Below are 20,961 nucleotides of genomic sequence, written 5' to 3'. Positions count from 1 at the left end.
GAAACAGTAGGAATGTGACTACATGGGCGCACATTTTGATGGTGGATTTCAGTCGACTCGCATCAGTTCCATGCGACTAATATCATGCTAAAAGGTGGTGTAAATTACTCGTAATGGAAGCAATCCTCTGCCAACATTCTGGATTATAACTTGACTGATGGGGGTACGTACACGAGCAGTACTTGATCACAGCAAAGGAAGCAATCCTCTGCTCCCAAACTCAAAAATGAATGGCATGTTCATCATCATCGTCATAGTCCAAGGCCCCCCAACTGACAGAACCAGAGGCAGTAAAAACCAGAGGCATCTGCATAGTAGACAAGAAACCTTTTTCTCTTTCTTTCTGGAAAAGAAAACAACCACCTTCCTTTTGCTCACGTCGCCCTTCCCTCCGTCTCATCACCCCCATAAGACTGACTGCATTCTGGCATATGGCCTCCCCCTAAACCCCCAACCAAACCCCTCCGTCTCCGTCGCCGTCCGTCTCCGCAGAGCTCCTTCCTTCCTTCGTCCCCGTCCACGGCCGCCTGCCGCTCGCTCTCCGGTAAGTAAGGGCAAGCCCTTCCTCCCCCTCACCCCTTTCGACAACAGGCAAGGCGAGGACGCGCGCGCTGATCGTTTCTTGCCGCCGATGCTTGTGTTGTGTACAGGGTGGTGACCATGGCGCCTGCTACTCTGTCGACGGAGGAAGGAGCGGTCGCCAAGAACGTCGGCGAGGGGCAGGGGAGCGCTTCGGCACCGCCGGAGAGGAGGGTACGGTCCCTGCACCCGGACGTGGCGGAGCTGTTCCGTGCCCGGCGCACCAGGAAGCAGGCGGCGTCGCCGGCGCGTGCGGCCAAGGGAGGAGCGGAGGAGGAGGGGCGCGCCCGGTACAACTACGTGTTCGAGCGCGAGGAGGCGGACGAGGCGGCGCTCCCGGCGCCGCCCAGGCTGGTGTGGGCCAAGGTGAGGGGCTACCACTGGTGGCCGGCGCAGGTGTTCGACCCGGCGGACGCGTCGGCGCTGGCCCTCGGGGAGCGCCGGAGGCGCGGCGCCGCCCTGGTGGCACACTTCTGGGATCGGACCTTCGCGTGGGAGGCCGACCCGGCGGCGCTCCGCCCGTTCCGCGAGGGGTTCCCGCGCTTCGCGGCCGTCGACCGCGCCCACGTCCCGCGCTGGGGCGCCCACAAGACCATGTCCCCGTTCGCCTCCGCCGTGGACGCCGCGCTCGGCGAGGTCGCGCGCCGCGTCGACTTCGGCCTGTCGTGCGACTGCGCCATCAGCCGCGGCGTCGCCAGGAGGCAGGTGGTCGACAACCCCGGCGTCCGGGAGGGCGCGCACGGGGCCGTGGTGGACACCGCCTTCGCCAGGGACGCGTTCCGCGGCGACGTGTTCCTCGAGTACCTCTCCGCGCTCGCCGTCGCGCCGCTCGCCGGGGCCGACAGGCTCGAGCTCACCGTCGCCACCGCGCAGCTCAGGTCCTTCACCCGGTGGAGGGGCACCCGAGGCCTCCCCGTGTACACGGTTTGGTACGGCATCCGCGACACTGCGGACGGCGCCATGGGCGGCACGCCGGCGCGCCGTGGCCGTGCCAGTGGCACTCCCAAGAGGGGACGGCCGAGGGGCGACAGCGCCGATGGCAAGTGTAAGATGTCAAGGTGCGTCACCTGCGGCAGGCCAAGAGAGGGTGCGGAAGACGCCTTGGAGCTGGAGAACTACGAGCCAGCCCCACAGCCCCAGTCTCACAAGACGACCACAAAGATGGGGAAGCTCATGCGCAGGGCCGCACGGCGGATGTCGCTGTCGCCGGTGACCCGCAGAGCCGATCTCGGCACTCCTCCGGCGAATGCTGGTGCCGTCACAAGGGGCACAAGCGCTGCTGCTGCCGCCGATCATGCCGCTCAGCCGCACGACGTCGCAGTCACCACGGCCGCTGCCGGTCATACCGCGCAGCCGCCGCACGACGTCGCCGCCACCACGGCTGCTCCTCCGGCGAAGACCCCACAGAGCGTCGGCCTCAACAACAAGGACGAGCAGGCACGGCTGACCGGGCTGCTGCTCAACTTCACCGGCCCGACCGCCGTCCCTCCGGCGAGCGACCTCGTCGACATCTTCAGCCGGTTCGGGCCCGTCGTGGAGGCCAGGGCAGAGGGCTTCTCCGTCGCCGTGGTGGTCTTCGAGAGCAGCCTGGACGCCGCGGCGGCGTTCGCGGGCACGGCCAAGATCGGCGCCCTCCTCCCCAACCTCGCCAGCTTCCGCCTCGCCTACTCGCTGTCGGCCGAGTCTCCACAGAGCCCCATGAACGCCGACGAGATGGATCACCTGCTCGATCAAGCTGATAAGATGGATCTCCTCGACCTCCTCGCGCTCGAAGCTCTTCAGTAGCTGGTTTTGCAGAACCACTCAGGTTCCTTCTTCTGCTCATCATCCCTGACAGACAATGTGGTCTTTTTCTTGTCTGCCTCATATATATATATGACATTGTGGCACTTCCTCTTCTTGTGTTACTCAATGCCGATGCTGTTTTTCTTCTTCTTCACAGGTTATTTTGGATAGGAGAATTGAGAAGATGATGGAAGAGTTTACATGTTCAAATCAAACAAGGAAATTTTGAATCAGTAGGGGATGATAACCTGTAGCAGGAAAAAATAGTTGAGGAAGTAGTCAATTGTGTTGCATCCATGTGGAGTGGTGAAGTCGGTAGCATCACACATCAGTTACATCTTTTTGGTCTGTCTTCTATTACAAAGTGTTGTTTCACTTGCTGCATCTTGGTGCGTTATCTGTGGTGCAAAAGCACCAGAGTCGCTTATGATTTATATCCTACTCCATCCGTTCCTAAATATAAGACCTTTTAGAGATTGTATTATAAACTACATACGGATGTACATAGACATATTTTAAAGTATAGATTCACTCATTTTGCTCCGTATGTAGTCTTCTAGTAAAATCCCTAAAAGGTCTTATATTTTAAAACGGAGGGAGTATATATCTATGCATTTGGAATTTGGATTGTTGCTGCATTGCCTGCATTACAAGCTGTGGGTCATTTGAGCAGCAAAATTTTGTAGCAGAAACTTGCTTCAATGCTGTGTTCGATTTTTGTCTGAAATCATTATAGCATTCCATGTGTACAGGCCTCCTATCCATATTAGAAACCATGGTAATTGGTGTGTCAGCGGTAATCCGTATACGGGTGCAAGCTAATCTGCAGTAAATAATAAAAAATCAAAAAACATATAAACCCATTTTTTATTTTTGTTTAATCTTTTTACTACGCCCTCCGATCCAAAATAAGTATCGCAACTTTGATATGAGAAGACAATGCAAGAGTTTACATGTTCAAATCAAGCAAGAAATTTTTGAATCTTAGGTTCGGCAAGTAGTCAATTATGTTGCATCCATGTGGGGTGGTGAGGTAGTAGCATCACTCACCAGTTACATCTTTTTGGGTTGTCTTCTATACAAAATGTTGTTTCACTTACTTCGTGTTGAGTGAGTTATCTGTGGTGCAAAGACATGTTAGTCGATGATGCTTTATATCCTATATATCTATCCATTTGGAATGGTGTTGTATTATCTGCATTATAAGCTGGGTCATTCGGGCTACGAAATTTGTAGCAGAAAGTTATTTCCATGTTGTGTTCATTTCTTTGTGTGAAATGATTATAGCAGTCCATGTGTATAGAGACTTATTATGCATCTTACTCTCTCTGTACCACAATACTTGTTGGAGAGAACTAGTCTAGTTCTCCCCAACAACAAATATTTAGGAATAGAGGGAGTAGATACCATGGTAATTCAGCGGATTATTGATTAATTTCATTTCAGTTCCAATTAATTTATTTTTTGCGGGTGAGTTCCTATTAGCTGATCAAAAGAAAATTTTCTCCTCATCATCCCTGACAATGTAGTCTTCTTCTTGTCTGCCTCATACAACATTGTGGCACTTCTCTTCTTGTGTTACTCAATGTCGATGTTGTTCTTTCTTCTTCACAAGTTATTTTGCATATGAGGATCGAGAAGGCAATGGAAGAGTTTACATGTTCAAATCAAGCAAGGAGATTTTTGAATCTTAGGTTTGGCAAGTAGTCAGTCGTGTTGCATCCATGTGGACGTGAGGTAGCTGCACCACATACACATCAGTTAGACAGTTACATCTTTTTGGCCTGTCTTCTACAAATTGTTGTTTAATGACTATGTTAGCGAGTTATCTGTGGTGTGCAAATACATCTAAGTCTATGATGCTTTTATATCCTATATATCTAGCAGAAACTTGTTTGAATGCTATGTTCAACTTTTGTCTGGAATCATTATACCAGTCCATGTGTTTAGATACTTGTTATCCATATTAGAAACCCTGGTCATTGGTGTACCAGTGGTAATCCAGACAAGCGTCCAAGCTCATTTGATCTCGGTGAACCGTAAATTGGAGAAAAAAATCCGAACACATCTCAAATGTTTGGGCATCCAAGATGCTCCGGTGTGCTAGGATGCATGCACCCAAGCATCTTGGATGCCTAATTTTTTTTATATCTTTTATTCTGCTCCTTCCGATCCAAAATAAACAGCACAACTTCAAATTAAGGTTGAATTGAAGTATTGTTTTTGAAGTAAGGGTCTATTCTAAGGCCGATCATGTGCCTTCGCTCTTAAAAAAAGATGAGGCTCGGCTTTGAATCTTCGTTTTCCTAGGGAGGAAAACGGATGGGTGGACCGATGGAGGAGTCGCCCCAGCGTTAGCGGTCTCCATGAGCGGAGAACACATGAGGAGGGTCGGATTGTGCAAAAAATCGATGTGATCTTCAAGTTTGCTTGACTGCAAGAGCTGCCCCCCTCCCTTCGGTTTGGGGCCGGGTTAAGAGATTTCAAATACATATAGGGGATTTGGTGAACCGTGTCGGAGATGCCCTAACGTCAAGCTAACAGCAGGCAAATACGGTTCACCGAACCAAAGATACAACGGTTTTGTGAAGAAGATGTCATTTTGTTTTGAAGTGTATGTTTGAAAGAGAGATGATCTTCAAGTTTAGATGGCACCACATTGTAAGCAAAACCAAGGACTAGGCTATTGGCAAAACGTTTGGAATCTCACCCAAGCACCACTATTTCGCCGTTGGTTGATTGCTGGTTTGCTGTCATGGAGCTTGGCGTTTGGGAGCAAGGGCGTGCTGAAGTCTAGTGCCAGGCAACCAGCAGACCAGGTACAGCAGTAGCAGGTGCAGACAAAGAGATCAGAGGTGGCAGTTTCTACCGTTTTTTGTTGTTGTGGGGTTTCTGGCCGATTTCTTCCCATCTTTTTGCTGATTGGTAGCCCAGCCGCCTCTGGTGTGATTCCTTCGCAACACTGCAACAACTGTATATGATGGGTATATCACCATGCCACAACAACCCCAATGACACGTAGGGAATAACCATGTGACAAATATCATGCTATAAAAAGTTCAAAATTGGAAAATTCACAGCTTGATCCGCTTGATGACAACCTGACTGATCGGGTACATTACATATTGGAGTATATCACTTGATCATAATGGAAAGCAATCTTGTGCTTTCAAACCTCAAAATGAATGCATGGCATGTTCATAGTACTACTACTACAAGGAAACGAAAACTCCAAGATTGATAATGGTAAAATCAGAGGCAGTAAAAAATGGCATCTGCACTCTACATACAAGGAAACGAAAACTTCAAAAGGAGAAACCTTTTTTCTTTTGGAAAGAGAAGAGGAAAATATACTGCTGCCCTTTCGCTCACGTAGCGCCTCCTCCGTCGTCCCCCGCAACTCCAAGATTGCGGTTTTGCCGTCGATCTCTTCTCGTCGCCTCGAACTCCGCCCTAAACCCCAACCGATCGAGCCCCTCCGTCTCCGCCCCCGTCCATGGCCTACTTCTGCACGCTCTCCGGTGGCGGCGAGGACCCCTCCTTCTCCCTCCCGACAAGAGGCGACGAGAGGACGCGCGCGCTGGTGGCGGGTCGGATGGCGTCCGCTCTGGAGCCGGAGGAGGGCGCGGGCGCGGGCGCCAAGATCGTCGACCAGGGGCACGGGACTGCCGTGGTCCGCTCGTCGAGGCACCGGGCCCTGCGCCCGGACGCGGCGGAGGTGGTTCAGGAGGGACGCGACCGGCGGGCCAGGACCAAGAAGCAGGCGGCGAAGGAGGAGGGGCGCGCCCGGTACGGCTGCGCGTTCGAGGAGGAGGAGGGGATGTTGGCGCCGCATCGGCTGGTGTGGTCCAAGGTGAAGGGCCACCCGTGGTGGCCGGCGCAGGTGTTCGACGCGGCGGACGCGTCGCCGCTCGCGCTGGTGGAGCGACGGAAGGACGGGGCCGTCCTGGTCGCCAACTTCTGGCAGAAGACGTTCGCGTGGGTGTCCGGCCCCGCGGCGTCGCTCCGCCCGTTCCGCGACGGGTTCCTGCGCCTCGCCGCCGTCGACCGCGCCCACGTCCAGCTCTGGGGCGCCCGCGCCACCATGTCCCCGTTCGCCTCCGCCGTCGACGAGGCGCTCGGCGAGGTCGCGCGCCGCGTGGAAGCCGGCCTGTCGTGCGGCTGCGGCGTCTCCAAGAAGAAGCAGGTGATCGACAACGACGGCGTACGGGAGGGCGCGCACGGCGCGGTCGTGGACGCGGGGTTCGCCAGGGACGCGTTCCGCGGCGAGGCGTTCGTGGAGTACGTCTCCGCGCTGGCTGTCGCGCCGTTGGAGGGAGCCGACAGGCTCGAGCTCACCGTCGCCACGGCGCAGCTCACGGCCTTCACCCGGTGGAGGGGCACCCGTGGCCTCCCCGTGTACACGGCTTGCCATGGCATTGGTGTCGCGGACGGCGTCATGGAGGGCACGCCGGCACTCCGTGCCGCCAGGAGGGGAAGGACGAAGAGCGACGTTGCCGACGGCATCATGGAGGGCACGCCGGCACGCCGTGCCACCAAGAGGGGAAGGCCGAAGGGCGACGTTGCCGACGGCATCATGGAGGGCACGCCGGCACGCCGTGCCGCCAAGAGGGGAAGGCCGAAGGGCAAACGGAAGATGTCAAGGGACTGCACCTGCGACGCCAGCGCAAGCGAGAGCGCGGAAAACCCCTTGGAGCTGGAGAACTATGAGCCAGCAAGGCCACGGCACGTGTCTCACCAGACGACCACGAAGATGGGGAGGCTCATGAGCCTGGCTGCGCGCCGGATGTCGCTGTCGCCGGTGACCCGCAGACTAGCCGATCCTCAGGCGAATGCAGGTGTGACGATGACAAGGTGCACCAGCGCTGCTGCCGCTGATCATACCAATGCTGCTCCTTCGGTGAATCTGAAGAATTGTGGCCTCAACAAGGATGATGAGCCTTCGCTGACCGGGCTGGCGCTGAACTTCACCGGCCCAGACACCGTCCCTCCGGCGAGTGACCTCGTCAAGATCTTCAGCAAGTTTGGGCCTGTGGTGGAAGCCAGGCCGGAAGGTTCGACGGTCTCCGTGGTGATCTTCGAGAGGAAACTGGATGCCGAGGCGGCGTTCTCACGCGCAGAGAAGATCCGCGCCCTGAGCCCGAACCTGGTCAGCTACCGCCTCGCCCACTCGCTGTCGGCTCGCCCGCCGGCTGATTTTCCTCAGAGCCCAATGAACACCGATGAAATGAATCACCTGTTTGTTGATGTTGATGATGAAGCTCTCCATTAGCTGGCTATGGGGTTTTGTTTTGGGGGATCACTCAGGTTTCTTCTGCTCATCCCTGGCAATGTAGTTTCTCTTGTCTGATGATCCATGACATTGCACCACTTCCTGACCCATGTCACTCACTATCAAATATCAATGTTGTTTTTTCCTCTTGCAGGATATTTTGGATAGGAGGAGGCAATGAAAGAGTTTACATGCTCAAATCAAGCAAGCAAGTTTTGAAGTTGGATAGGTTGATATGGCCTGTAGCAGGAAAAAGTTCAGGAACATGGACTGGTGTAGTAGTTTCCAGCAGTTGCAGCGTTGTTTGTTGACTATGTTAGTGAGTTACCTGTGGTGCAAAGACATATAAGTTGATGATGCTTTATATATATATATATATATAATGTTCTGATTTTGGAACAGTTCGAGCTACGAAATTCGCAGCAGAAAGTTGCTTTGATTTGTGTGTTCCTGATTGATTGATGAACATGCTGCCTTCAGTTTTCCATCTGAAATTATTATAGCAGAGTCCGTGTTTATGCATATTAGAAAGTCTGGTAAATTGGTCCCATGCTCTTTACTTTTTTTTATAAACAAATGTGAGATTACAAACTTCAATTGATAGTACGTTTCATATATTCATCCCAAATTCCACCAACATCTTTGAGACGGCTCCAAGAGGAGGCCTTCAGTCTTTACCGTTAGACGATGGGCCCTTTTTGCGTCCCAAATTCGCTAACAAGACCAGAGCAAATCATGTCTGTAAACTAGAGGAATTAACTTGCAGATGACGAGCGATAATTCAGTAATGTGTACGAATCGAATTAACCAAACAGCAAGACAGTAATCATTTGTGTAAACTTTGATAACCAAACAGCATCAATACATTCTCAACTTGGAGGTTGCAAGATATCACGTTACATACATCGACTCGAAAGAATCAAAGTGGGCTGTACAACAATGATCTAACTGGAGGGGAGAAAATTGGAGTCGCATATTCAGGGCAACCAATCCCCGGCCAGAAACACCAACAGATCAAAAGAAGAAGAAAAAAATGCTCTACTCTATCTAGTATGTACTATGCAACTACCACTTCTTAGTTCTGACGCTTGTCATGACAAGTGGAAGGAGCCTAAACCCTCAGCCAGAGCGTATTTGAGCTTCATTAACATTATCTCCTGCGACCAAGAAACACAGATGGGTGAGAAATCGTCCCGGGTTTACATCCTTGCAGAATTATTAAGTAACTACCGAGTACATGCATGGGAGGGTCTGTTTTGTTTTCATGGTACCTTCGAGGAGTAAGGAGGAAGCTTGATGAAGTGCCGGCAAGTGTTGACGCTTGGCAACTCGTTGTCGATGTTGCCGTCACATTGCTGTTGAACACAATGAATGTTGTTCAGATCATTGGAATCTTACTTTTTGTCCTATTAGAGTAGTTTCTTATGAGAAAGAGGATTGCAAACCTTTCGGACGACGGTGAGCTTTGGATCGAGTGAAGCTAGGCCACCAAGTGGGAGCTGAGGAGCTCCGGTGGTGAATTGGAGGAATGCCCGCTGGTCCTCTCTTTCAAACTCCCGCAAGATCTCCAGGAACTGCACCAATGGATTATTGAGTATTAGCATCTTTCAGTTCTCTATTATTAGCTGTTGAAAAGACGAATGTTTGAGAGGCTTGTGTCTCCGCTCTACTTACACTTTTTATTGGTGGACTGCTCGCATCGTAGCCATGCTCGAATTCAATGTGATCTTCAAGTTTGCTTGACTGCAAGAAGCATATCAAGTCAGACTCGGAACCATTAAGCGGAAAGTTCTTTGTAGCAATGAAGATAAGAAAGTAAGAAACAATGGGGAAGTATGCTTACAGCCCAAGAATCCTGTTCACCACAGAGTATCCGCTCCATCTCTTCCTCGTCGAACATTCTAAGGGTCTTGAGAGCAAAGACCTGAAAGTTGTCAAAACGGGTCAGTACTTGTCTACTTTAGAAAAGAGAGATGAAATATGTTTGATCTAGTTATTCAAACAGAAAACTGACCTCGTTAACTGCAGACTTGAAAGCCTCGACCTGTTTCACAATCCCACTCTTCAACGTCGCGTCAACTATCAAATTTACATACTCCTCCAAATTTTCAAGTGTCACTATCTTTTCTGAGCCTCCAGGAACAAGCTCATAATCAGGATTTCCAGGAAGAGTAAAGTCCAGGCACAAATCTTCCAGTCTCACATTTTTATATGACAAATCTGCATTCCTATTGGGTGTCTTCTCTGAAGATTTCTCCAAGAACTTCTTCCTTTTAACTAGTGCTTGAAACTCCAGTACAGTTTTGCCCAGCTCAGGATCAAATGATGGAATATCGTAGATATCAAGCTCCTGAAACAAAAGTAAGATCCATGATCAGAACAAAGGAGATGCAATTGAGCAAAGAAGAGGGAGTGGATAAACAGTTATTGGATGATTGCTGAAGAGAGTACCTGGCCAAGCATGATCTTGTAGAATGCTTTTGAGAGCGGGATGTCCAGGATCCTTCCATCAAGAAGGGCTCTGGCTACAACATGTCCAAGAAGCTTGAACTTTTTTACCACGTCAGATAATTCGATCCCCCGTGTTGAAGTGCCTACTGAGGACCATGGCTGTGGAAACAGCCCAAAGCTAGAACGAACGAATCCAGCTTCTCCTGCTTTTCGAGCATTATTATCGCCTCTCCACATCCCAATCCCGAGCCTCTGAAGTTCATGACTAACAGTACTGTAAAATTCAAAGGTCGGGCCTCGCCCAGTGCCAACCTCTCCTACAAATACCACCTCAATGGTTTTGGTGCTTGACCCATGTTTGGTCATCATAGAGGCAGCACTTTCAAGTATGTTATCTCGCGTTACTTTGTGCTTCCTGGTCTTTTTACTTGCCTCGTTTTGAGCATCACTTTCCTCTTCTTCCTCATCAGGCGCAGCACTTTCCTCATCTGGAGTACTTGAACCATCCGGAATACTTGTCTCATCTCCCATGAATGAGCGATGCACTGTCAGGCAAAAGTACTTCCACCGTGCACTGAAGGACAATAAGAAGGGGCAAGTTTCCGCCAGATAGACACACCACGAGGGTACCAGCCCATCTTCAAACAACCTCTCTTGCATTTGTAGCTCCAGCTTATTTGTCAGAAGGTTACTCATGAACTGATGCTGTGGAATCGGAGAGATTGTCACCTTCAGGTCATCCAAATTCTGGAGGTAGCCTTCAGCAAATTTGCATATCTGCTGATCCATTGACAGCTGATATGAAAAACGATTAAGACCTTCCAGAACTTTCAGCGTAAATAACAAGTCGTAGGATGGATCAGATTCATCCACATCGCCAGGAAGCTTCCCAAGGAATAGACTACAGAAAAACGGGTCCTTTACAATTGACTGTTCAAGTTTTTCCTGCACGGCGAATAACCGAGTATTACAGGAACTCGTAGAAGGGATGTTCTCGCTTTTGTTTCTGTTATATGATATTCTGTACTCTTCATCCCAAAAAGACGAGTCAATCACAATATCGGACTGTCCTGCATTCATTAAACGCACAAGTGACTCAAAAATTGTTGCAGATGGCTGGAGTTTTGTGCCTTTGTAAGAGAACATCAATCTCGAGGATCCCTGCGCATTCCCCTTGGAACAAATCACAGGCCAGAGGATTGCTTCCATTTCACCTGGCTTTGAAGAAAGACTAACCGGGAGAACACCACCATAACTGCGCAACACTTTCTCCCTGCGCGCCTTTACAAATTTTATATCCAGTGATTCTGATTCCTGGGTTCTTGAATGCCTCAGAGGAATCATCGTGCTCTCACGGGTACGCTGTCCATGATCAGATAGTATTACAGGAAAACTTTCATAAGACATGTGCAGAGCGTCTAGCAGCTTATCCACCAAAATCCCAAGGGGCTTCACGGAGCTACCATTGGACACCTTAAGTGCCAAATGGGTGAACTTCTGCAATCGATGTTGCACTTCCTTAAGCTGCTCTGTTAAGTCCTCGCAATTATTGAGGTTTGACTTCAAGTATGCCCTGTTGGAGAGATAATCTACTAAATACTTGGCGGATCCGCTCTTTGCAAACGCAAAAGTAGAGGTACTTGGAAGTTCATCTGATAGAAATTTCCTTGAAATATCAGACAACTCTTTGCAGAGATCCGGATCCTGGGTGAGAACCGTCAAGGCATGACGATTCAGCCTAGCAAAGAAATCTCTGACGAATTTAATAACACACCCAAACCTATGTGGAGATTTCTTATTTGCTTTCACGACAACAAAGCTTTTCTTTATCTCTTCTGCAAGATTCAAGATAGCATTGTTCTCAATCTTGCACCCGTCTGTCGAGGAAGAATCCAAGTCCAAATCAAAGCACATACACCATTCTTGCGTATTGTTTTTCCTTTTCAACCTCTCACTGGAGTTTCTATTTTTTTCTTGTGCTTGTATGGTCCCAATTGCATGCTTTACACCCTCCTTGGTAAAGCTCTCGAAGAAAAACTGATGGTGTTTTTTCAGGAGGGTCTTTGAAACTTCGAGCGTTTGGAACACGATATGGCGGTTCTTCCGGGCCAACATACAGGTAAGAAAGCTGATACAAGAACAGAAAAAAAGACAATAAATGTCATGTTTCAGACTTATCCAAAATCTTTATAAAGACAACAGCTGTTGCAAATTTTTACCTCGAGAGATTTGCAGTCTTCTGTAATCCCACCAGGAAAGTAGGTGTGCTTAATTCAACAATGTTGCCGATGACAACAACGCACCTGTAGCAAACCGATGATAGCGCACCACATTTTGCAACCTATGTTGGAGTGCAGAAATATGTACGTCAAGGGACAGTTCCTTTCCTTAGGATACTGAAACGTATGCCAAATTGTCAAGGGAGTCATACCTGTGTTATAAGGGTCACAATGCTAGCAAGCTGGTCAACATGCGCGTTTTGCTCCGTGGTGTCATTCATCTGTCCAGATGTTCCAAGAGGCTGCATAAGCTGATAGAGGAGCTCCACAAGCATCTCCAACTGATGTTTGGAAATCAACAGTGTCAGTGGTAGGGATTTGCATGGCAACGAAATCCCCGCACGCCGAGGAAATACAACGAGGACGAGTGTAGTACCTTATCGCTGCCACTGGGCGAGCAGCTGTAGCAAGTAATCATCTGCTTGAGCAAATCGCAAACGCCCAGGTCGAAAAGGGAATTCACAGCCTTCTCAGAAACGGAAGCAATATGCTTGAGCAGCGCAAGGATGCCCTGCCACACATGGCGATTCATCAATGAGTCCTTAATTCGTGAAAGATGAGACGGCAAGTGTGGTAAAACAAAATGCAAAGCTGGTGGTGACTGAGGAGACAGGATCATGGCACACACCGGTAAAGTGTCGTCGTCGAGGATCTTCCACCCGTCCTTGTCCAGCAGTCCCATGGCCGTGTCGACCACCTTGGACTCGCAGAGCCTGTCCATGTGCTCGGCCTTGCCGTGTGCATCGGCGGCGAGCATCCCCAGGCAAGAGAGCGCAGACCCCAGTATCTGGCGTCCACAGAGACCGATGACGCATCAGAACAGCCGCTTCTTCTAAAAGCAGGGAAACAACACACTCATGACGAAGCAGGGGCGTACCGAGTTGTCGGAGGACTGAAGGAGGTTGCAGAGCGCCGGCGCGGCCTCCATGGCCTTGGGCACGTCCGCGTCGTCGCACTCCTGGACGAGCTGGGTGACGATCTTGAGCGCCATTTTCTGTCGGCATTGTCACAAACAGCTGGTGAGCAGAGCAGCAAGCGGGACGCACGGGGCGGTGCAAGGTTTGCGGCGAGGGAGTGGGGGGCTGACCTGCTTGCTGGCGGAGAGGAAGTCGAACAAGTGCAGCGCGGCGGCGGCGACGCCGAGGCGGAGGCACTCGTCCGGGCATTCCTGGGATATCTCGTCCAGAGCTCGGAGGCACTGCCGGCCGGGACACAAGAAGCCAGACGGAGTGAGTAAGTAGTAATAATACCACCACCAGATAAATTTCCGATTATTTTCTTCACTACTATGTTTATGATGATTTCAAGAAAGAACTGTATTTTCTTTCAAAATTGTTAGCCATGTACTGTAATAATGTACTAATAATAAGTGAAGAAGATGGATTTAAAACAGTGATGCCGATTAAAGGAAATCCGTGATTGCATGTAGGGTTTAAGCCGGGGGTTTAGGATCAACGTCGGCAACTAATCAATGAGCGGGAACAATATATAGTGTGCATCGGCAGTTGGGAACGTACGTACCTCCTCGGCGAGCTCGATGTTGTCGGCGGCGAGGAGGCGGTCGCGGAGGGCCTCGACGGCGCCGTGCTGGAGGAAGACGGCGGCCCACTGCGGCAGGATGTCGACGGCCTCGGCGATGGCCCGCGCGGCGAAGACGGGCAGGTCGTTCTGGCCGGCGGCGAGGAAGGCGGGGAGGCGGGCCGCGAAGTAGGCGACGTCGACGGCGGCGAGGAGCACGTCCGGGTGGGTGAAGGCCAGCGCGTCGCAGAGCGTCGCCAGCGCCGCCGCGTGCGCGTCCGCGCACCCGGCCTCGTCCGCCAGCGCCGCCTGCACGTACCGCAGGACCTCCGCCGCCATCGCGCGTGCGTGCGTGCGTGGGTGAGCGTCTCGCCGCCGGCCAGCGAGCGTCTCGCCGCCGGAGGTAAGGTTTCGCGGCACGGGCTCGAGTCCTACGGGGATTCTGCGGAGGGTTTCGATCGGTGGTGTGGAGGCTTGGGGCTTTTTATGCGTGGCGGCGTGGGCGTCACGGATCCCGATGCGCGCCCAGCTGGTTGCCGGATCGGACCGCCAGCTAGGGTCGGAGTCGGTGGACTCCCGCCTCGGTACGAGTAGCTACGCTCCGCATGCAGCAGCAGCACGTACGTATACCTGCGCGTGTGCAACGAACGCGGCCAGGTGCGATGCATGTAGAGTTGTAGACGCATGGATCGATCAAATCTCGCGCTGTTTTCTGCGCCGTGTGGCCACAAACACGTGATGTGTAATATCTTTAAGTTGACTTGTTATTAAGAAGTTCTTGATCAAGTTCGTGCAGGTGTACAAGTGACAGTGCCGTTGCTTCGGTCCAATTGCGGTATTTTTTGTTGTTGTTGTTGTTGTTGAAGGCCTTAAAGAATTTCGTCTTTCTAAAGCGTTTACCACGGAAAAGGTGCATTGAGAGATTCTGTTTGTAATTCTTAGTTTTAATTACTAGGAGCTGTACTTTGTAGCTTCTTGCACCGTTTAAAATATCGGTCGATGTGACGGTTAATCACCTAATTTATTGCTACTCCATGGGTGACTGGTAAGGTCATGCCTTATCTTCGCGATTAATTCTTTGGATTGATTTATCGCTCTCACAAGCAAATTATTGGAAATCTAGCAACAAATTGCCCGGAACCTTCTAGGCAAAACTGTCAAAATCAGGTCTTCCTAGCCTCTCCCGCATAACACGCGTCCCCACTCGATAAGGGATTGGGCATTTGCCCGGCGCCGTCATGCTCCCGATTCACCCCCCCCCCCCACCCCCCTTCCCGCCGCCGCCTTGTGAGCTAGTGCATCCGGTTGCCAGAGGTAGCACCGTGTGAGCTGGCCGCCCTCTGGATCTCCCCCCCCCCTCGTCTTTCCCAAGAGCTCAATCACTAATGCCCCATGCACCTCACCATCTCCCAGCTCCTCCAGGACCAGGAGCAAGACGCTGACGACTAGAGCAGATTGTCGATGCCACCCGTTCCTTTGGTAGGATGAGAGTCGCGCCACCCCTTCCTCTAGCAGCAAGACTCTGATGACTGGAGAAAGCTCAATAGTTCTAGCTTTTATAACTAAAGCATCATATTGATCCATAAGGCTCTTTTGAATCTTCCTAATTTCAACCTTAATGTTAATGCTCCACCCCTTAGAGCATCTCCAACGGCAGCGCAAAAAATCCGCGTCCAATAAATTTTTTAGCTCGTCACTGTAGCAGTTTTGAAGCGCGGGGACCGGAGCATCTCCAACAGACGCGCGCTAGTGCGGCGCCCAATCCAGCCCGATCCAGCGGTCCCATCTGCAGCCGCTCAGAGTTTGCTGCGCACGCAAGCCGGCGCACCAAATATGCTGCGCGCGATAGCGTTTTTAAGCGCGCGCAACGTTTTGCAGCTTCTGCTGGAGCAGTCCGGCGTCCAAAAAACGAATCTTTTAGCGCGCGGAGCAGTTTTTGGACGCCTGTTGGAGATGCTCTTAGTAAATTTCTCGAGTCTTCAAACTTTGTTCTACCCTCTATCATTAGCAGATTCGCTTTACTAAGCTCCTTCGAGGTTTTCTCAGTAAGGGATTTGAAGTCCTCTCTAAGGAATAACCATTTCTCGAATCTATAAGTACTAGATTTAGGATAAAAACCAATACCGTAACACCAAACTATTAGTGTGTGATCAATACCAACCCTAGGGAGAAAAATGGAAGAAGCTAAAGGAAACATCATATCTAACTCAGCATTGAAGAATAATCCATCAAAAGTGGAAATAATCAAATCTCTTTGGTTGTTAGCCCACGTGAATTGTCTACCAGACATCTTAATTTCTTTTCAATCATATCACACTATCTAGGATCAACTATATCGTTACTCTTATGTTTGCAGATCTAACAAGATTAAAATCACCACCAACTAGGGTGGGTGATTGGCTAGGTATAAAAGAACATGAAGCCCAGAGAGAAAATCATCCTTGCCCTTCTCATATGGTGAGTCATAGACATTAATTACTTTAAATTTAGTTTTATTGGGTAGATAAATCAAAGAGCAAGAAACATAAAACTCTTTCGTGTCCCAAGAGACAACCTCAAACACACTATTGTCTATACCTACCAGGATCCCTCCTGCAGAGACCTTCGCCAGGGGAGATCCCTAACTGAAATCTCTACCACTAACTAAGGCTCTAAGACAAGAATCATTAAAGTTATCTTTCTTGGTTTCCTGAACCCTACAATTGAAGGATCCACTTTCCATAAAGTATCTATAACTAGAGACTTTCTACCAGGGGCAGTAACACCCCTAACATCCCGAAATAAAATATTCAATTAAAAACCATTTCTTTGAGTGCTTGCCCCATCTATGATTACATACCTTGTACCAAAGATCTTCACTATCTAACAAATCATTAGCACTACTATTAGATAGTGTCTTCTCTTCATAACTCCTAATTTTGTTTCTAAATAGAACTGGATGATTGGAGTCACCTAAATGGTCTTCCATATCTGGAGTATCCAGATTATTAGCTACAAGAATAGGTTCAGCTAAAAGTTGTTCGGCTAGGACTCAGAAACAACAACTCCTACAATATGAGAAACATAATGAAACTTCTCATTTGAATAATACTGAAGGAGATATGAGAAGTTTCTGTTATTTTGGTGGTCTCCGGGCTCTTTAACTTCTTGTACTCCTGCGTCAATGCCATCATTGTTTTTTCCTTTGTTATCAAACCTTGCACTCTGCTTGACATCTTGTACATGGCTCCAGTTTTTCTCCTTTCGTGGAAGAGGGGGATACTCACTGTTTCCTCTAAAACCTCTTGTTTGGGGGATTCGTGAGCATTCATCAGATCCTGGTTAGTAGATTCAAAACTGAATTGCCCTGATTAACCCCCTACCTCACCTTTCTGAGCAGGTTAAAGCATTTCTTATCACTTGGTTAATCAGCCACAACCAAATTCAGAAGATCATGCCTGGCAGTATGCAAAGAGGTAGGAAACTTGTCTTTTAGTTGTGACCCAAGAAAAGGACCTGGATTGTGATCAGATGCCTGGTCAAGGAAATCCTAAACACATTGGCTAGTACTAGTGCGAGATAAATTCCCACGAGATGGAGTAACTAGAGCTTGTCATGGTGCTTTTCTCTGATCATTCCCTGTCGGTAGATCTGGCATCACCTATTTTGTGAGAACACATGCTATTATTTATGTTATTGTTACCACTAGCAGCATCACTATTGGAAGGCGTGAAGTTTCTAGCAGGAGCTTCTACTTGCAACATTTGTTCCTGTGAGTAATTTTTTGTGCAAATGACATGTGAATTGAGGACTAATCATGCTTGGTGCTAAGTGTATGTATAGATTGTTAGTACGAAAGGTTGCAAGCAAAGATGGATTGTACAACTTAGACCCATAAAATATTTATACTAAGATGATTGTCACATGAGACTTCCAACATGATTGTGATCCTCGAGACGTAAACTATGCAGAGAATATATTTTCTACATGATGAATTATAACTTTATGATGAGGTTATTCATGTTCCTTGTGTGAGTTCTAGATGTATATTGCTCTCTGATTCGATAGTCTAATCATTGACGAGCTTAGATTAAAGATCATCAGTCAGAGTGTTGTGCATTAGATGGAGTAGATCTCTATTTGTGAGGTACTTTCAATGACGGTGTGAGAGCAAAACCTTAGACGTATCTACCTCACTAAGGATAAAGATAGTTGAATCTTTGTCACGGTGATGAGTTAGGTCAAGGGGGGAAATTATATCATTTATATGTCATCTTAATGAGTAGAAGCTTTATACTATCACTTAATAATTATGTCTGCAATTAATATCGGTCACTTGGGTGGAGTATTAGCCATAGATATAGATGGATGTCATTCCATGGATTTTACACATTACCTATATAATATTGTCACAAAACATGTTATGATTGTTTAACTATTCCTTAGACACATGTCTGCTTATTTTTATGTGTCACCGTCTAACTTTCCTCATTAGGACACACACAACTTTATTTTTATATGCATTTTTACTTATAGTAGCTATTTTGTAACGCCCCAGACACACCCGTCGGTGGTCGTTACAACTACTCCAAGCCGAGCACGCTTAACCTGAGAGTTCTGTTTGAATGGGATCCCGGAAAAGAAGGAATTCCTTATTGATATGAGTAGTCTATCATCCCTAATAAGCCAGGCTATCACATATTTATTCTAAAAGTATAGAAATAATTTCAACTACATTTTACACTTATATCTTGATGCAATTACCAAAGTGTTAGGGCATATTTCTCCTTAAGTAGTTTTGGTGATTGATGACAATGCTTGTGCGGACTAATCATGTGCATTGAGCATTTTAGATTATTCATGTCTAGGCACAAGACGATTCGGTGCCCCTTGGAGTCTATCAAAGTCGGTTGCTTTCTACGTTTCTTTTGGTGGATTTGAGTCATAGGAAAGTCGTACTATTAAAAGGGGGTCCTCTTCGGAAAGATTAGGGTGGAATCAGCATGTTCACATCTGTTCTTTTGCACCACCTTTCCTTCGCTTCAATAGAGCTCCAGTTTGTTTCCCCTGTCTGTGCAAATTGCCAGCGGTAGTACCGCAGGTACCAGCGGTAGTACCTCCGGTACTACTGGGTTGGACTTTTGCACTACCGCAGCCTCAGCGGTGTTAGGCACGAAAGTAATTTTTTACTTCCGTGGTTGGTGGATCTATCATGCGGTAGTACCCTTCCTAGCAGCGGTAGTACCGCTCGTAGCAGCAATAGTACCACTTTGCTCGGGCTATGACTGGGGGTAACAGTTGGATTCTTTCTCCCCGCTATATAAAGAGGTCTTCTTCTCCAAGAAGACTATCTCTTACCTTCCCAAGCTCCATTGTTGCTGCAAAGCTCATTCTCGCCCGATCTCTCTCCCTAGCCAATCAAACTTGTTGATTTTCTAGGGATTGGTTGAGAAGGCCCTGATCTACACTTCCACCAAGAGATATTTGATTCCCCCCACTAATGCCTTGCGTATCTTTTTACTCTTGGGTGTTTGAGCACCCTAGACGGTTGAGGTCACCTCGGAGCCACATTCCATTGTGGTGAAGCTTCATGGTCTTGTTGGGAGCCTCCAAGCTTTGTGTGGAGATAGCCCCAACCTTATTTGCAAAGGTTCGGTCGCCGCCTTCAAGGGCACCACTAGTGGAATCACGACATCTCGTATTGTGTGAGGGCATGAGGATAATACGGTGGCCTGCTACTTCTCAAACAACAGCGCTAGAAATTGACACGTTGACGGAGATTGGGCTTGCGTTGGTTTTTCCCGTGAAGAGGAAAGGGTGATGCAGCACAGGAGCAGTAAGTATTTCCCTCGGTTTGAGAACCAAGGTATCGATCCAAAAGGAGGGTCTCGTCAAGTCCAGAGTACCCGCCAAACACAAACAAGCTTGCACCCAACGCTTCAAAGGGGCTGTCAATCCCTTCAAGATTGTTTGCAAAGTGAGATCTGAAGGTGGAAAGTGCAATGAAGTAAAAAAGTGTAAGGCTGAAAATATGGTGTGGAGTAGACCCTGGGGGCCATAGTGTTCACTAGAGGCTTATCTCAAAATAGCAAGTATTACGATGGGTGAACAAATTACCGTCGAGCAATTGATAGAACCGCGCAAAGTCATGACGATATCTAAGGCAATGATCTAGCATATAGGCATCACGTCCGAGACAAGTAGACCGATACTTTCTGCATCTACTACTATTACTCCACACATCGACCGCTATCCAGCATGCATCTAGTGTATTGAGTTCATGACAAACAGAGTAACGCTTTAAGCAAGATGACATGATGTAGAGGGATAATCTCAAACCAATGATGAAAACCCCATCTTTTTACCCTTGATGGCAACAACACAATGCGTGCCTCGCTACCCCTTCTGTCACTGGGTGAGGTCACCGCACGGTATGAACCAAAAACCAAGCACTTCTCCCATTGCAAGAATCATAGATCTAGTTGGCCAGACAAAACCCACAACTCGAAGACAATTAAAAAGATATGAAATCATGCATAAGAGAGATCAGAAGAAACTCAAATAAGATTCATAGATAATATGATCATAAATCCACAATTCATCGGATCTCGACAAACACACCGCAAAAGAAGATTACATCGGATAGATCTCCATGAAGATCATGGAGAACTTTGTATTGAAGATCCAAGAGAGAGAAGAAGCCATATAGTTACTAGCTATGGACCCGTGGGTCTATGGTGAACTACTCACGCATCATCGGAGAGGTCATGGTGTTGATGAAGAAACCCTCCGTGTCCAAATCCCCCCTCCGGCAGGGCACCATGACGTGCGCCAGATGGGATTTTGCGAAGACAGAAGCTTGCGGCGGCGGAAAAGTGATCACGATGCTCCCTTGATTTTTTGTGAATATTTGGGAATATATAGGCACAAGATCTAGGTCAGGGGACCTCCAGGGGGACCACACGCCTGCATGGCGCGGCCTCCCTGGCCGCGGGGTGGGGGCTTGTGGGGGCCCTGGGGCTCTTCTAGCTTGGCTCCCGAGTCCTCCGATCTTCTTCCGTTTCAGAAAAAATCTTTTCGGGAATTTTCTTCCGTTTG

The 20,961-nt window shown here is 48.9% G+C and overlaps 3 protein-coding genes across 3 annotated transcripts; 2 read left to right on the top strand and 1 right to left on the bottom strand.

Moving 5' to 3' along the window:
- Positions 1 to 660: 660 nt before the first annotated feature.
- Positions 661 to 2,661, top strand: LOC123396102. The gene is made up of 2 exons (XM_045091150.1): positions 661 to 2,386; positions 2,522 to 2,661. The coding sequence occupies exon 1, from the start codon at positions 661 to 663 to the stop codon at positions 2,362 to 2,364; it is 1,704 nt and encodes a 567-aa protein (XP_044947085.1). The 3' UTR covers positions 2,365 to 2,386; positions 2,522 to 2,661.
- A 3,199-nt stretch (positions 2,662 to 5,860) lies between these two features.
- On the top strand, positions 5,861 to 7,995 carry LOC123396096. The gene is made up of 2 exons (XM_045091136.1): positions 5,861 to 7,671; positions 7,791 to 7,995. The coding sequence occupies exon 1, from the start codon at positions 5,861 to 5,863 to the stop codon at positions 7,634 to 7,636; it is 1,776 nt and encodes a 591-aa protein (XP_044947071.1). The 3' UTR covers positions 7,637 to 7,671; positions 7,791 to 7,995.
- Positions 7,996 to 8,465: 470 nt separating this feature from the next.
- LOC123396087 (E3 ubiquitin-protein ligase UPL4-like) lies at positions 8,466 to 14,223 on the bottom strand. Its single transcript, XM_045091127.1, has 14 exons — positions 13,884 to 14,223; positions 13,454 to 13,644; positions 13,244 to 13,360; positions 12,995 to 13,153; positions 12,743 to 12,877; positions 12,519 to 12,647; positions 12,307 to 12,428; positions 10,088 to 12,215; positions 9,651 to 9,986; positions 9,480 to 9,560; positions 9,311 to 9,379; positions 9,082 to 9,210; positions 8,908 to 8,991; positions 8,466 to 8,793 (listed from the first exon to the last, which is right to left on the bottom strand). Exons 1-14 carry the CDS (start codon positions 14,221 to 14,223, stop codon positions 8,728 to 8,730), a joined length of 4,086 nt encoding a protein of 1,361 aa, XP_044947062.1. The 3' UTR covers positions 8,466 to 8,727.
- Between the last annotated feature and the right edge of the window lie 6,738 nt (positions 14,224 to 20,961).

The sequence above is a fragment of the Hordeum vulgare genome, chromosome 1H, assembly GCF_904849725.1.
Source record: "Hordeum vulgare subsp. vulgare chromosome 1H, MorexV3_pseudomolecules_assembly, whole genome shotgun sequence".
Lineage (NCBI taxonomy): Eukaryota > Viridiplantae > Streptophyta > Magnoliopsida > Poales > Poaceae > Hordeum > Hordeum vulgare.
Note: the sequence above shows the minus strand (reverse complement) of the source record. Positions and strands in the feature narration are given on the sequence as shown.